Source organism: Filicampus tigris, chromosome 22 (assembly GCF_054856515.1).
Source record: "Filicampus tigris isolate MCC_2025a chromosome 22, RoL_Ftig_1.0, whole genome shotgun sequence".
Taxonomy (NCBI): domain Eukaryota; kingdom Metazoa; phylum Chordata; class Actinopteri; order Syngnathiformes; family Syngnathidae; genus Filicampus; species Filicampus tigris.
The window spans coordinates 7,090,273-7,107,639 of NC_141238.1; the positions used below are offsets into that span (position 1 = coordinate 7,090,273).

General features: G+C 41.6%; 1 protein-coding gene across 12 annotated transcripts in view; it reads left to right on the plus strand.

Annotated features, from left to right (window-relative positions):
* The window catches only part of celsr1a (cadherin EGF LAG seven-pass G-type receptor 1a), a 51,340-nt gene that overhangs the window by 8,240 nt on the left and 25,733 nt on the right, over positions 1-17,367 (plus strand). For all 12 annotated transcript variants that reach the window (XM_086021699.1, XM_086021695.1, XM_086021700.1 and 9 more), the window contains exons 2-5: positions 13,295-13,650; positions 14,090-14,378; positions 15,034-15,256; positions 16,705-16,820. In XM_086021699.1, the coding sequence (XP_085877825.1) occupies positions 13,295-13,650; positions 14,090-14,378; positions 15,034-15,256; positions 16,705-16,820 (984 nt within the window). The remainder of the gene's footprint in view (positions 1-13,294; positions 13,651-14,089; positions 14,379-15,033; positions 15,257-16,704; positions 16,821-17,367) is intronic.

A 17,367-nucleotide genomic window follows, 5' to 3' on the forward strand; every position in this document is an offset into this window, starting at 1 on the left:
AATTGAATGCTACACATCATATAATAAACGAATCCTCAGATGTCTTGTCATATATATCTGCACTGGTGTCTCCGTTGAGTACCCCGACAGGTCGTAACCTGAGACATATATTTGCTCTCACTCAAACAACACAGTGCTCCTCTTTGTTTTCACTTACCGCTGATAAAAAAAATAAAAAAAAAAAGGCCTAAAACCGCTTCACGAGTGTGACATTACAAACGTGGTGTGATGACTCTCTGTTGGAATGTTAAGTAATGGCAAGGGGAGCAGGAGGAGGGGGGCTGACTGTCTACAGTATGTCACCAGGCTGAATGACAAGTGTGAGAAAGGAATGATAGCAAGGCAACCTCTTTGGGATGCGTATACTGTACGCGTTTGATTAATTCCCCCAGCATGGAACGGTTTTGGAATTTTGGGCCCGCGTCGATATGGTTGTATGCTCCCCAATCTCATTTTTGGCCTTGTCTGACTTGTTCGTATTTCTTCACGATTTTCCCTGAGAAATGAGTTACTCTTTTAACTTGTTCAACTCTCAGCGAGCGGACGTTGCCCCGAGGTGATGAGGTTGTCGTCTAAAAGGGAGGAACACCCTGCAGTCGAAAGACTCTGCACAAGCTCACCCACTAACCAGTTTTTGCATGACAGTTTGTGTAATCTTCACCGACTGCTTATTGGCAATGACCATGTAGGTTATTTGTCTGAAACGTCACCTGGTTTAATAAACAGCACAGTAATCTGGCAACGATTTTCCAAATTGTCTAACTGTATGTACATAATGAAATATCAAACCGGTTGTACTGCAAAGTAGTACGGCGCGGGTGAAAGCTGACACCGTGTAATGACGACGTCTTTAATTGGAGCTTAAATGCTGATCCTCTCGAAGCGTTGATCTTGGATTTGGCCGAGAGATGCTGGTGACAGGTGTGTTGCCTGTCAGACAGCACTTGTGCTTTCCCTCGATGTGCTCGCTGATGCTGCTGGTAGTGTTGATCCAGAGAGATAACCCAGAAGGAAATATGGAACAAATAGAACTGAAAACTAGGGCTGTCAAAATGAAAGCATTAACTATGGAGATTAATTTCAATGTCATAATCCACTAAAAAAATTAACTCAGTTAACTCAGTTTTTTTTACTTCCTGTAGCAGCTGACCTCTGCTCACTGTGCAGACAAACTTAGAGCAGAAAAGTTGCTTGAAATTATTTGCATACTTTGCAAAGCCAAGTTCAAATACCGTATTAGTTGCACGTCTTTGGTGTATCGTTCAACTGTTGTATTTTACAGGAAAAGAATCATATTCAAGAATCAAAGAAAAGCTATTAGAACAGTCTTTCAATCGAAATATACTTTTATTTTGTTTCCACATTAATTCCAAGATTTTACTCAATATCGGTTCCAAGCTTTGTGAAAAATTGTAGTTGAAAAATACGATTAATCGCGATCAATTATGGAAAATGTTGAGATTAATTAGTTAAAAAATTGTAATCGCTTGACAGCACTACTAAAACACATGCAATACAGCTTAACTAAGTAATTACAGGCTCTTATAAGAATTATACACTGCTTTTTGTGTATGGTTGGCATGTTTTGAAAGCTTACCCTCTAAAACCTTGTTCCAAAAGTTCAGCCGCTTTTTGAATCCGCTTTCGAACCCTGCAGGCCTCATCTTTTATCTTCTCAAACTGGAGTTCACTTTTAGCTGTATTAGATTCCTCTTTAGACTACTTTGAACTGGAACATCTTTTTATTTAGGCAGCGATGACTCATGTGTGCACGCGAGGTGTCCATAAGATGCTTTTTGGGACCCGTCAACCTCAGGCGGCAGCTGGAGCGTCTTCGCCCTGCAGTGTTGAGGCCAAGTTTCACACACGGATCCCTTTGCACCTTTTATCTGGCGCACAAAAAGCACCCAACCCCTCCAAAAATGTCTTCAGTTTCAAGTCTATCAAAGAAGATGCGAGTTTATCCTTTCACACACCACACACACAAAAAAATAGTATTGTGTGGAATTCGACAGTGTGCTTGTTTAGATATCGCAATTCTCCTGACACATTTTAACAAGGCGCACAAGCAGTCTCCACAATGCTTCTCTGTTTCCATGTGATATTTGAAAATGAGATGCCTGCTGCTGTCTGCCATCAACATCTCTTTATCAAGTTAGCGCCTCGTTCCGTCATGAAAAATAGCTTCGCGCTGAGTTTCAGCCGGTCATAAACCCTTAGTCATTGCCGTTGTTCCTTCGTGATGTGTCTAAATCCCAATCCTGATTATAAGGCGGTGCAGATGCAAGAGTGATGACCTCTCTGTGTGAATTGTTTAGTCTACCCGGAGGTCACTTAAATAGATGTTATCAATTGAAGTCAGCACAGGTCTTAACAGAAGCTGCTTTCACTTGGAATGATGCCCGCCAAAACGAGAATAAACGACGGATACCGTCATAGAAAATGTACACGGATTGATAACATAATAAATCAGTCTAGAAATCCCTTAATGGAAAATATTTCAAATACAAATACTTGTAGAACAGATCCTGAAGGAACTTTTCAGTTTGGAATAACCACACCCAAACAAACAAGTCTCACATTTTACTTTGCGAGTTACACTCTGCAATTCATTCTTGTTTGGTCCATGTGAGCTTCACAGCCACTCGTCGCCCACCTAGCAGCTTTGTTTTAAAGGCGTCAAGTGATTGTCCCCATTGCGTCGAGAGTCACACTCGCTGTAATGGCCTCACAGGATGCGCTCAATAGCGACCGAACAAGATTCCAGTCTGTGGCCGTTTCATTGTCGCGGGAGTCGAGTAGAGCTCCTGAAGTTTGCTTTGTACCACGAATACATCCCTGCTTCCATTGTTGTTTTTTTGCTAAGGACACTCTGATGTCAGCATGTGGCAACACAAGAAGCGAACTGTTGCGGTTTAGCTCCGGGGCAGTGATCACACACGGTTCTTCCCAGTCGGCCGTAGGTTATGCTCATCCATTCCTTCACACGTTAGTGACTCATGCCGTTTTGGTCCATGACGAGGAGGAGGGCTGTGGGACTGATGCATTAAAGTGGTCTGTTATTACCAAAGCGGTGACAGATTCTGGGCACATACCTTTGACACTGTGTAACCGATACAATCCCTTTCTTATACTCTTTGTCTTCCTGATGGAACCTTATTATCTATATCAATGTTTTTAGCAATTTAGTTGAATTCTGGTCTCAAATAGAACTGTCGTGCTTAACCTTTCACATCTCCGACTAAATTCTGATGCAATTCTGTTTTTTTGACCAGAGATGACAAATTAAAGGTCCACCATACAGTGGCTCAATTCTAATTATATAGCGTGCTGTAGACATGACCGACGGATTGAGCCACACACATTGAGGACGCGGCTTCTGTGTATCGCCACCCTTCTACCACAGGAATGCCAAGAAACCTCCTTAGAATTGACGTGGCTATAAAACGTGCGTGCATGTGCCGTCATGCTCACGGACATTTATGCGTGTGTCGAGCACGGGTTGAGTTTTTTAAAAAGACATGCCAGAGTGAGAATTGCCCCGTGGTGATGAATATGCCCATGCTTCTCTACTCGGTGTAGTTGTTCGGTCCTGAAGAGCACTCTTTTTCAGTACTTAAAGGTGGGACGGTGATGTGAATAGTTTTCAACATAATCGCAGTGTAACAGGGCAAGTGGACTCTTCTTTTTATTCAGTTATAAAGTAATTTCTAGGCGTGGTTATAAGGGAACTCCACACCTTGGATAAAGAACTGATGAAACCTTTTGGATTTGAGATAAAACGTCTGGACCTTATTGTGTACCCCTTAGGGCAGGGGTGTCAAACTCATTTTTGTCGCGGGCCACGTCGTAGTTCTGATTTCACTCGGAGGGTCGTCACGACTGTCAACCCATGTGAATGTATGCCCCGTGTATAACCCGTGTATAAGGTCGCCTTGTACACAACTAGTTGATGGATCACTAGTTTTGAAATCAGAAGCTAGCAAATAGTTTGTTCAACTATTTTTCAATGTATTTTAAAGGAAGGATTAGTAACAAATGCTTGAAATATCGAATATGTTGTGTTAAGAGTGAAGACAATTTCAAAAAAACATGACAATTCAACATGATTTGTCTTCGCGGGCCACATAAAATGATGATTATGAATGAATGATAAATGTGCCTTAAGGTACTCTTCTTCTGTGGTAGGGTGCTAGAAAAGGTTACAAATCTGATGATAGTACTTATCAGTTGCAAGTCAGAAAGTTTTGAAATACAAAAACGACTTATACTACTTGTTAGAAGAGGTTCTTAAAACTCTTAGGACCCGCATAGATCACCAGATTATGAAATTCCTTCAAAAGTAAGGACCATCACTCTTGATAGATATTCAGTTGCTTCTCCTCTGAAGAGCATTCAGACATGTCAACATCCCCTTTAATCATTTTTTTGAATTTTCCCCTTTTTCCTGATGGATGGACTTCCAAGTGTGGAGGACTATAAATGTGTCTCTTTGGGGTTCGTCTTTGGGGCGTGTGTGTGCAAGTTTGTTAAGTCGAAAGATTTACCGTTCCTCTGCCTTAATAAATCCCCGTTGAAAGGACGGAGCGAGTGTGAGTGTGCTGATGAAGAAAGATTGAGGTGACACCAATCACTTTGAGTGGGAAAGACACCTGGAACCCATTGCATGCGATGATTAGTTTATGGACGGATTTGGATTTTTCCGTCTTTTAATGTTAACTTCTGCCGTGCCAGTAAAGCGTTGTGATGCTACGATGAGCCACGCTATGTGGTGACAGTAATTACTACCTTAAGTCAGGAACACTGCGTTTTGTCCACTCGCACATTAGTTTTGACAAATTCCTGTCACAATGTGAAGGGAAGTTTTAAAACAATCCAGTCTGTATCGTGGTATCTTAAAATTGTGTTTTTATGTGTCGGAACGAACATTAGTGCAGTTTCAAAAGGACGTGCTTGAAACTATGAGTTATGGATTGAAGAGTGAAGTACGTTCTTGTAGTATATGAACAAAGGTGTGAATTTCCCCAAGTCGATCTAAGTATTCGTTTAGTCACTTCAACTCCAGAAAAGACACCAAAGTTGTTTGTTCAAGTTGCCGTTCCACTCCAGTCCTGTGGGTGACCGTTCCCACCACCAAACGCCAATGGATTAGCCATCTAGAAAGTATTGAGTTTTATGTACAGAAGTTATATATATATATATGAGGTATTTAGATTTCTTTACAATCAATGTATATTTTTCATTATTCTGAACTAGGGATGGACCGATTATTGGTCGGGTGCATTAGCGTCCAGGCCGATTATCGGCACTGATATTCAGTATTTTGATGAATATCGGTATCGGCCGTTTTTAAAACTCTAATGGCCGATAATAAATCAATTTCTGTTAACTCCAAGGAAGTATTTATTTGAATTTACCGTGAACTTTATAAGAGATTCTACTGACCCTGGGAACACCTTTTGTTTTTAATTGACGTCAATACAATACAAGATCTCTTTTTTGTTAAAGATGGCCACACTGGCAAACATTTATAATAATAATTTTAAAAATCAACATTGTGCAAATGTGAAAAATTGTTCAATAAACATATGCTCAAAGACAATTAAAAAAAAAGAATTATTTTTTTTATTTTGACCCCAATATTTTCATTTTTAGTGAAAATGAATATCGGCTCCAAATATCGGTTATCGGCCTCCTTGATTACTAATAATCGGTATCGGCCCCGAAAAAAACATATCGATCTATCTCTATTCTGTACTTCACGTACAGAAGTATTTTCTTGATGACAGTGTTTCTTTTAAAGTATTTTTCCTCCCACACATAAGCCCTGGTAGCTTGACAGACAGCTGCGGACCCTGCCGCATCCTTCCCGACTCATTATCACGCCGGGTTCTCGCCAGCGGTGTCACGGAGCACAATGCTGACACTTGGGTGACCCTGGCGGATAAAGACGCCGGGTGACGGGATGGCCACCGCATTTCTGATAAGAGTGTGAATAAGGGAGAAGGAGCGTGGTGATTTAAGGCGAGAAGGGAAGAAAAGGATGGAAAAGAAGTGGGGGCTTCTATTTTTACCCTCACATTCCCTCTTCTTTCACCCCCTGACTTCAAAGAATCTCCCGGTGTGAGGGAATTATTCCCCTCCACTCAAGCGTGCCCAGTTCTCTCCTCCACTTTACCTTTTCAACACCCCCCCCATCAAAAACGCGAGATGCATTGGGGGTATGACTTCTTGTGGTCCCAGATTGGCCGCGAGTTCAATTCCCGCTGTGACATCTGTGTTTGCGTCAAAATCCACGGACTCACGATTAAATCAATGATTTTTTTTTTCCACTTGACCGGCTGCCCCGCTAACTTACTTAATGGCTGAATGGATGACTGTCGGACTCATTGTTTGGCCTCATGTTTGCGCGATTTACCAGCTGGCTCGCTCCAGCCAAACAGCTGACAACATGAGCTCAAACCATGTCATCCATGAAAAAAAAAAAAAAAAAAAAAATATATATATATATATATATATATATATATATATATATATATATATAGATATAGATATAGATATGTAAGGGCTGCTCGATTATGGGAAAAAATATTAATCACGATTATTTTGGTAATAATTGAAATCACGATTATTTTTATTATTATTGTTATTATTTTTGGGTTCTAAACAAGAAAATGTTTAAGCGTAAAAAATAAGACAAATACGTTTCTTTGAAGCACAAATTATGTAAGTTCCTTTTGAACCAAACAAAATGTATAAAATGTATTATAACATTTTTTTAAAAAAGGTGCAAATGTACAATTTCCTTGTGTAAACAAATATATATATATATATATATATATATATATACTGTGTATACACTATATGCATATTAATCGTTTTTTACGATTATGCCAATTTTGAAATTGTGGAGTGTAATAATCGCAATTGAATTTTGATTAATTGCACACCCCTAATATATATGTGTGTGTACTTATTTTCTAAAATCCATCCATCCATTATCTGCTATTATAAAGTCTCCTCGCATTTTCGTAGTTTTTAAGTACCCGACTACTCGCTTTGTTTTGAATCCTTAACTGTCTGTTTATGTCTTCACAAATAATTCACATGAGCATTTCCCAAATATTTGTATTGACACTTCCCAGCTACCATCAGTTAACTTAACATGGGTTTGGGTGTAGGAAGATGGCGGCCCATTCAGCAGGTGTCTGCGGGGGTGTCGGAAGGGTCAGTGTCAACCAAAACATGCTGAGGAGTTGCTCGACTTTCTATTGAACCACATTTAGACGCAGGTCTCGCAGTTTCCCATGGCGACGACCCCCCCCCCCCACCCCACCCCCCTTCATCCCGACTCGATTCCGCCTCATTCACAAGCGCTTTGTTGAACGGAGCCAATGGCGTGCAGGTTGGTAACCAGGCACCCTATTTATGAGTAACCAGCACCAAGAATAACTGTAACCAGACACCTCCTTGGAGAGGAGGAGAGGACGGCACAGAGAGCTGGAATGAAGGGTGGAGGTAGAAACCCAAAAGACAAAGAAATTATTATGACGGTCAAGTTTTACTCAATGTGAATCAGTCACATTTTGAGCAAAGGGAGGCGGAAACCTCCAGCAGGCAGCGGGAGGCTAGATCTGGTGTCAGTGAAACGGATCCTAGACTCCGATTAGCCCATTCATGGCTGGGTGGCTCTTAAGAGAGTACCGCAGTTCAACCTGGGAGGGAACTTTTGATCATGGCGCCCCCCCCCAAAACACCTCCAAAGCTACTATTTGTCAGCTTATCGAACCAGATCGGGGTTGTGTCCGATTAGCACATTTGTGTTGCAGCGTGAACATATTTATTTGCGTGTCAGCGTGGGTGATTTAGCGCGGCGGTGCGTGACAAACTGCTGATTAGGCGCTGCGGTCTTTGCATTGTCGGCATGCATTCTCGGTTATAGATGAGCGGTCGCCCTCCTTTGGCGGGCAGGAAGGAGCGTTTGACTCTTCACCTCGCTATAATGTGATGGAAAAGCGGACTTTTGAATGAGCTAATAATCCTTTTCAGTTGATCACACACACGCACACATACAAAGTGGCTGAATACATTTAAGTTTGTTTGAAAAAAAAAAAGAAGAAAAATCCTCTCATGAAAATAAAGCTTAAAAATAATACATTTAATTCAACAAATTACATTTTTAGTCAACCTAAAATATGAAAAATGCAATAATTAATGTCATTAAAAAAGATACTTTAAGCATGCTTGAAAAAGGGGGAAAAAAGTTAGTCGTAGCATTGCAAATACATTATTGGGAAAAGAATATGTGAAATATGTAAAAACAGTTTATAATTTTTGTCTAAAAGCAAAATATGTAAAACACAAACTGTATTGTATAAAATGTTTTTGCAAGAAAAGGAAAAACATACTTTTTCAATAGACAATTAAAAATTGATGGAAATTGAAAAAAGAAGCTATTTTTTTTATAATACTCAAACGTGATATTTTTCACACCTGTGACTAAAGTTGTGCTCGGAATTACACAAAAAACGTAAGTGTCAACAAACTGTATAAGAAAATGTATCACTTGATTTCAGAAGATATCAATTGTGGATTGTGCCCCCCGCAATATTGCCATTGCGATTTAATATGCAATCATTATTTTCCTCTTCCCATGTATTTTCAAACAAACACAAGCAGTAATCTACTCTCTGGTATAATACTCTACACAGTATTACATTAATTATACATAAATGTGTAGGCTTTCACAAAAAAGCAAAATGAACAATACATTACAAAAGAGTTTTTTTAATCTATTATAAAGCAGTGAAAATGTCTTGGATAGCAAATAACTATCAGCCTGTTAAAAAAAAAAAAAAACACACCTATAAATCTCTGCCTGAAGAGTTGACGTTGACTTTATTTTATGTTTTTTTTTGCTGTCACATCAAGAGGTGAGAACAGAGCTAGACACCTGCAAGCCGCAGCCTTTGAACCTTTAATAAGAGGGAGCAAGGGGGGGGGGGGTTAACGTTATTAGCCAGCACGGGACTGAAGAGACGTGAAGAAAGATGGCAAAGTAGATGCGCTAAGTAGATGTAGCAAAAGATAGCGTTTGACGGAGTGCTGCTCGATACTTTGACACCGTTCGACTTCGTGTTGTGGAATGACGCCTCCGAGGATTACGGCGCTCATACTTCCCGTTGGGCTCAGTTGGAACAGTGCCGCCTTTCTGCTAACGTCGACATTCTAGCCAGGTGCGATCTGGGCCTTATTGCTCCCGAGCGCTTTTAGGTGCGGCTAACCGATAGCGCTTGTCCAGGACTTGTGAGGGGCCATTCAGCTTGGAGTCCATATCGCAGAAGCAGCGGGGCGCCGGATTCAAGCGTGCGTCAAGTGAAAGGTTAAGCGTTTGGCTTGATAGCGCATGAATCGCTTGAGTCCTCGGTACTTGAGTATGATTGAGCATTCATTGGGAGGAGGTCAGAGTTTCCCCAGAAAGGATTGTCGTACTCTCACTAAAGTGGGTTGTTGAGCCTACAAATGTGGTTCCCATTTTTGTGCGCCGCGCCTCTATTAAACATGTTGGCACATTCATTGCCTACAAAAGTCAAATTTGAACATTTTTTAAAACAAAACCGCATAATCGTGAAAACACGCGCCTTGTTCTTGACCCAATCCAGTTCACAAGCGTTACTCTGCGCCACACCCTTTAGAAATGTAAAAAATTCTGACATCGACTACAAAAGTAAAACGTCGTTTGAAGAAGCTTGAAAGTTCATAAACTGGTATGCACCTCCGTTGTTTGTTTTTCTAAACAAATGGTTGCCGTGCCAGGGGCGGAGCCATGTGCAGACTGCCTACCCAGTGAGGCACATGAAAAAAAACAAAAACTTTTACATATTTAGTCAATTATTAAACTATTTTTGAATTTGTGTTTGCTTGTTTTTGTTTTATTATATTGAATATTAAGAATGGTATAATTGTGCTTGTCTAAGGAGTGAGAGAAATATTCAGGCCTACCCTGATTTTTTTCCAGGCCCACCCATTAGCCGCATCGTGGCTCCGCCCCTGTCCCAAGTTTTTCCCAGCGCCACGCCCCCGAGTAAACGCTTGATGTCCTCACATCATGTGCAAAAATAAAATCTCTTTTAAAGTTTTCAAATCCTTAATCATGTACACACCTCTGTTCTTGATGTTAAACCATTTTTTTTTTTTTCCGAAGCGCCGCACCCCGAGTAAATTTTCCATCTTTCACCCCCACGTTTCGGCACGTTTGCCTGTAATCCCACCCCTAATAGTCAACGGAGGCTTTTCTGTGGCTCACGAAATTTGGAGTGTAGGGGGAAAAAAAAAAAAAATGAAGGCACTTGTGTTCTTTTTTACCCCCCCTGAAGACTTGCAGGTGTTGACGGGGAAATTGGACCGCAACAGCTGTGCGTGTAGGCACGCTGATATATAGTCACACATGCAGACATAATTCTTCCACTCAAGTACGCAGACACAGCCAGCCTCCCACTTATTCTTTATTACCATTTCATTTTACATTCCCACGTCTGGAGAGTTTACCGTGCGAGATGAGAGGGGATTCCAGGGGAGTCCAGCCATTCAATCCCAGGAATTTTATATTTTTGTTCAAATTTTTTCAAACGTTAGGGTAAAAGAGAGACCCTCTTTTAAAATGTCTGGCAGTGAATGAGTTAAAGGATTTTTTTAAAATGTGTTACAGGATATTATAAGAAAATATGACTTTAATTAGTCCCACAATGGGGAAATGTACTTTTTTTTTTTTAAATCCCACTAACAATATTTTATTCCCTATTTCAAAGGGGAAAGTCAAATAAAGAGATTAATTCAGTCAAGCATGACTTGAAAAGAAGTTCTTTAGTCACTATTACCTTTGTCCTTCCCATAACTTTAAGGGTACCATAGCTTTTCATATAGTATGTACCCCCAAATATACTGCTTTAGTACACTTGAAATTTGAGTCATACAAGTAGTTTCAAACAATGTTTTAATCCCCATTTCGAAGGGAAAACTCAGAAGATTAATAAAGTCAAGTGTAACTAGATGTCATGACATTTTTGTTTTGATTTAAATGTTTCCAATGAAAGCGAGGGGCGAAAGTTGCCGCTGGCGTTGAGGCGTTTGAAACACTTGAAACAGGAAGTTCCTGTTGCTGCAAAGGATTTAACTGTGCTGTAAAAGAGTCGGCGTGGAAAAAGTTGTTTTTTTTCCCTTCCATAATGCATTGACGTTAAAGCTTCCTGCTTTTCGAACGGCAGGACCTCTCTTGTGGTTTTAACATTTTTGGCTCTCATTTACTACTGTATTGTCTTTTGGGGTGATAAATGTCAAGGGTAATCATTTACTGTACGTGTGCGTGTATGCTAATAGAATAAGCACAAATACGCGACTGAATGTGGAGAACAAGCGTGTCTCATTGGTGGGCCGCCCTCAACCTGCTGCATGGACAACTGTTTGCTTTTTTTTTTTTTTTTTTTGCTTTACAGGTCATCCTGCTCGCTAACTGAACAAACACTCTTGTTGATTTTCAACTGCAGAGAGGCCACCAGTGTTGTGTGTGCAGAATGCAAAACCACGGTTTATTTCAACACCAACGTGTCCAAGAATTGTAGCTGAAGTCTGCTAGCTTAATGCTAATTTATGAGTTGAGGAATTTAGCATCAATGCCATATAATTAGAATGGCTAATTTAACATATACTGTAATACAGTGCTTTATTTGTTTATTTATTTATTTGTTTATTTATTAGGTACAGTTCAGTCGCATTTCACTTTTCAGTACAATGGTTTTTGGTACATTTTGTATTGACGTTTTATGAGCAATACATTTTCATTGAATCATTATTTACGTACGGTTTTAATTTACTTATACATCATTGAAAATGTTCCAACTGCTTCATGTTACCGTGGCTTACAATGATATTGAATGTGCTTTACGCTACTGTATTTAATTTTGCTCGCGGTGGTTGTCCTCTGAGAGGCAAGTATTTTTTTGAAGTGGGACTTATATGGTATGTGACGGATTTTCACCCGTAGTGGTTACCCGTGTTGAGCGGGGCTTCACTATAAAGATTAATGTGTGTCAAAGTCAGTCAACCATGCAGGGAATTTGTAATATATAGAAAATGTATGAGTGCACATGCGAAGTGTGTGTGCACTTGTCACTCAGACAGCTGCTGGAGAAGTGTGTGTCCTCATGGGCTTATTGCAGTCAGCGTGTGTGTGTGTGTTTGCCTGTGTGTGGTCATGAACTGCATGTTATTGAGAGAGGTTTCTAATATTGTATGTTGGATCCCTCCCCTTATTTTTTAATTGTTAGAAACTGGCCATATGTAGGGAACAGTCCAAAAGCTTTTTTCCATAGCGTCCGCGTACGACACACCCGTCACTTCCACGGTGCAGCCCATCCTTTCTGCATGTGTGTGTTATCCCATGTTAGCAGCTGGTGAGCGCTATAAATAGCACAGGTGGCCCCCCGTAATGAGAGAAGAACCATCGACTTAACACTGAACGTTAATTATTTTTAATGTGTTGCCCCCCCTAATTTGTTTGCCGGTAAATTGCAGAACAGAGAGAGAGTTATTTTTATGCATTAAAAAAAAAAAAATAATAGTCAGGCTCCAAAAAGAAAACCAAAACAAAAAAAGTTAAAATGGGTGAACTCCCGATTTTACTATTTTAAACTCAAATACAATTACCTCACTGTGAACCCCCCCCCAAACCGATCATAGCATCACCTGTTGCTCCGGCATGCACCCGACGGCTTCCAAATGCATTTGCGTGTTGACGGAATTTTCCTTCTCATCAACAGTGAGAAGAAAAATCCAGAGTGGAAAACTGCTTTTAAAAACGTGTGGACATAAGCTCAATCGTCCCCTTATTGCACTGCCTCATCAATATGATCCATTTCATGCCGCCCCCCACCACCTGTTGTCAGTTTTCTGTCACCAAGGCCTTGTGCAGCCTGTAGCCTTTTGGTAACCCTCCATAGGCAACACAACATTACACTCGATAATTGGTATGTGACCACATGCAAGGGATCAAATTACAGTACATAGCTATTACAATAGTACGTACAGAAAGCTGATTTGGAAAGTATTGTTCCATCTAGAAAATAGTAGAGGACAGCGTAACGTGATAGTTGTGAGGAAATACACCTGGGCGATATGCGTCCATTTGGAAATAGTGCATTTTTTTTCTTAGCAGCCCAATCGCTGCCAAAAAATGTCCAAAATTGAAGAGTTCCATTTCGCAGAGGTTAAAAGAATCTTCACTTGTTGTTTTCCCCAGATGGTATCCACACCACCTCGGCGCTCTGCACACTCCGCGTCACCATCATCACCGACGACATGCTCACCAACAGCATCACGTTGCGCCTGGAGAACATGTCGCAGGAGCGCTTTCTGTCGCCCCTGCTCGGCCTCTTCGTGGACGGCGTGGCGGCGGTGCTCTCCACCAGGCGCGACGCCGTCTTCGTGTTCAACATCCAGAACGACACGGACGTGCAGGGCTCCATCCTCAACGTCACCTTCTCGGCCATGCAGCCCGGGGGAGGGCCCGGCAAGGGGACCTTTTTTCCGTCGGAGGAACTGCAGGAGCAGATCTACCTGAACAGGACTCTGCTCAGGCTAATATCATCTCAGGAGGTAAGGCACGTTTGTGCATGAACACAAAATACCACCAAGAGAGGGAATTTTTAAAACTGCTGGGTTAAGGGGCAAGTCAAACATTTTCCTTTAAATCTATTGGGTGGGAAAGACAAACTATGCATTATGTTTTTAAAATTAATCGACCGATTAATTGGCCAAAAATCGGCATCAATCGGCCCACAAAATAAATCCATATCGGTCAGGCCCTTATATGAATGATAATATAAACTCACATAATTACAAGAATTTTTGAAAACATGTTCTTGTTTTTATTGTACATGAATTAGACTAATTTAATCACTTCTCTGCAGTATCTATTAAATATGTACCTTTATACTGGATGCCTTAATTTTGCCCGTCATGCATTCGTCACCGAGAGATTAAGGAAAAATCTTCACCAAAGTGTACTCTATTTCCAAATTTGTTTTTTTTTTAGGTGTTGCCGTTCGACGACAACATTTGCCTGCGGGAGCCCTGCGAGAACTACATGAAGTGCGTCTCCGTACTCAAGTTCGACAGCTCGCCCCCCTTCATCGCGTCCAACACGGTTCTATTCCGGCCCATACACCCCATCAACGGGCTACGTTGTCGCTGCCCCGTCGGCTTCGCGGGCGACTACTGCGAGACGGAGATCGATCTTTGCTACTCGGGGCCGTGCAAGAACAACGGCCGCTGTCGCAGCCGAGAGGGCGGCTACACCTGCGAGTGCCTGGAAGACTTTACCGGTGAGAGGCTCTTTTGGGTGATACACTTTTCGGGAATATTTCCCCGTACTTGCCCCGTGTTCACCTGATACCCGACTGTCTCTTCTCTAATAGGTCCGAGTGAGACAGCCTTCATCGGCCTGTCCTCCCTTCTCTTCCTCCATCTTATCTGATCTAATTATCCCATTATACCTCGGCCACTCACTGACCCGCTCTCGCTCCCATCTTCCCCCAAGCATCCCCCCAAAAATCGCGTGCCGGTTCCCTTTTGGAGGTCACAGTTCAACACTCGGGCCCATCACTGTGTCATAATTGCGTGCGCCGATGACAGTGTTCTCCTTGGGTTTCCGCATTACAGGGAAACAGATCCTTATAATTCACCCCACGGAAAATGGGATTATGCCGCAGAGAGAAGGGCTATTACCTGGTTCCAGGCTTTTGTGGCGAGGTTTGGGGTCCTGATCATGTCTGGAGTCAGACAAAATGTTGACCGAGAGTAATGGAATTTCTACGAACGCATCTATACATGGAAAAAAAAAGTCATATCTTAGTAATTATTTTCAGTCTGATTAATGTAGAGAAGTAAAGAATATACTTTAAGCGTCAGAGGACATCTCGAGGTTCTACTGTACGTGGCAAGATGGCGTCTGACTAATTCCCTCTTCTCTTTCCATAGGCGAACACTGTGAGGTGAACGCCTCGTCGGATATCTGCGTCCCCGGCGTGTGCAAGAACGGCGGCGAATGCGTGAACAGGCTCGCCGGCGGTTTCGTGTGCCAGTGTCTGCCCGGCGAGTACGAGAAGCCTTATTGCGAGATGACCACGCGCAGCTTCCCCGGACAGTCCTTCGTCACCTTCAGGGGTCTGCGGCAACGGTTCCACTTTACCGTCTCGCTTATGTGAGTTACTCCTTCTTTTCTTAATTTCCTTGCTTTCTTTTGCGTAGTCTAATTTAACCTCAAAGAATACATGAATTAACACAAATTGGCGCGTCCACACTGCATGTAAAACTGAGTTTAATCTGGATCTGATCCACATTGTGCACCCATTACATTTAATGTGGCAGAGCATATTTAACATTCTAGACACTCAAATCTGTCAAATATCTTCTTATTCAAGGATCAGAAGATGTAATGTGAAACTGTTGTATCTGGATCTGATCTGGATTTGTCAGACATTAACATGGAAAAGATACATTTAACATATTTAGATGCTCATATCTCGATGGTCTCATTTGTATCCCAACACTGTTGTGTTTATTATGCGAGGTCTGTAGCAAAACCAACTCTAATTTGGGTGTAGAATTCAACATAGAAAACCGCATTGAACCTGTTTGGATACTCATATCTGTCAAATGTTGTTTTATCAGCATCAGAAAATGTAAATAATCCAGATTAAATTTACCATGGAGAAACCACATTTTATATTTTCAGATGCTTATCTCTGCAAGATTGTATTTCATTTGGAAGTCTCGAAACTTCAGTTTAAAACCATTGAATCTGGCTCTGATTCAGGTTGTGCATAAATCAAGTTCAACATGGGTAAACCACATTTAAGGTTTTGATGTTCATACCTGTTGAACCGCGTTTGATTTGAATGATCAGAAACCGTAATGTAACACTAAATTTAATCTGGCTCTGATCCAGATTAGCACATTTAGATTTAACGTAAAAAACCCCACGTACAATATTTATGTTCACATCTCACTCGTATGTGAACACCCATTTGAAACCAAATTTAATCCAAAACCACATTTAACCTGTTTTGAAACTCATATCTCGACTTGAAATTTGCTGCGCTTGTTGTGAATCCATTTTCTTGTTTCTTTATTTTACTTCATTTGAACCCTAGCCCTAATGACGGAAACGCCCAAAAAGTGGCGCATTCGAGACAAGGTGTTAGTCATACTCTGTTGATATCATAATAGAACATTCATGCCTGTTATGCTTCCTGTACAAAGCTAGGAAAGTTAGCACAATAATGATGGGAGTCGATCAGTCGTATGACGGTGAGAAAAAAAAAAAAAAATTTGCGCTGCCCTCAAAACAGGAAAGTCTTTGTGATGGGTTTCCCTTATCAGCGTCTGGCCGCAGACCCGCCGACTTCCTGGCTCGCTGGCATCTGCCGACTGACTCCTCTGCCCTCACCTTGCATTCCCAAACGGCTCGCGCGTGAACTTTGCTCACTCGCGGCCAGGTTCGGCACTTTGCTATCGCACAGCCAGCCACACATCGTCTAATGATGCTTTCCTGTCCGAAACCTGTACGCTCCACATTTCCTGCTTTCTCCGACTTAATGGCTCTTCTTCAAGAGCCGCTTCGTCATTCTGTTTTGTGCTCTCTACCAGGTTTGCGACAAGGGAACGAAATGCCCTGCTCCTGTACAACGGCCGATTCAATGAAAAACACGATTTCATCGCTTTGGAAATCATCGACGAGCAGATTCAACTCACCTTCTCTGGAGGTTAGGCCAATTTCCTCGAGTTCCTGAACGCACCTCCAAACCCAATATTTATCCTGATGTTTGCGCCTGTGCCTGCGGACACAATTTACAGTTTCCTCCTGTTATCTTGAAGTGTCCAGGTCCGTGTCAAATAAACACACAAAAGCGCGCTTTTGCGCAATTCTCACATTGTGAACGCTGATAACCGCCGAACCACAGATCAAAAGCACATCAGGGTTGTTTTTTTGACTCGCTCCACGTTCCCATGGTTCCGTACAAGGGTCGTGAGCGTGTTTAGTGGGATCCAGTTCAATAGGATTAGTTGAATCCTGTTGTGGGAGTACTGCCAAATCTGCAAAATAACTGTAACATTCACTTGCACTAATTATCAAATTAAATGTGGATTACGAGCTAATGAGAGGCGGAAGAGGAAAATCTTTAATTTGCCTTCACTTTGCACTTGATGAATACTCTACATAGTTTTATGATAACCTCCTCCAGGGAGGTTTTGTCACGTCATGTACTCTATGGCTTTATTTTGGCTTGTGTGTAATTTCCTGAATTTAAT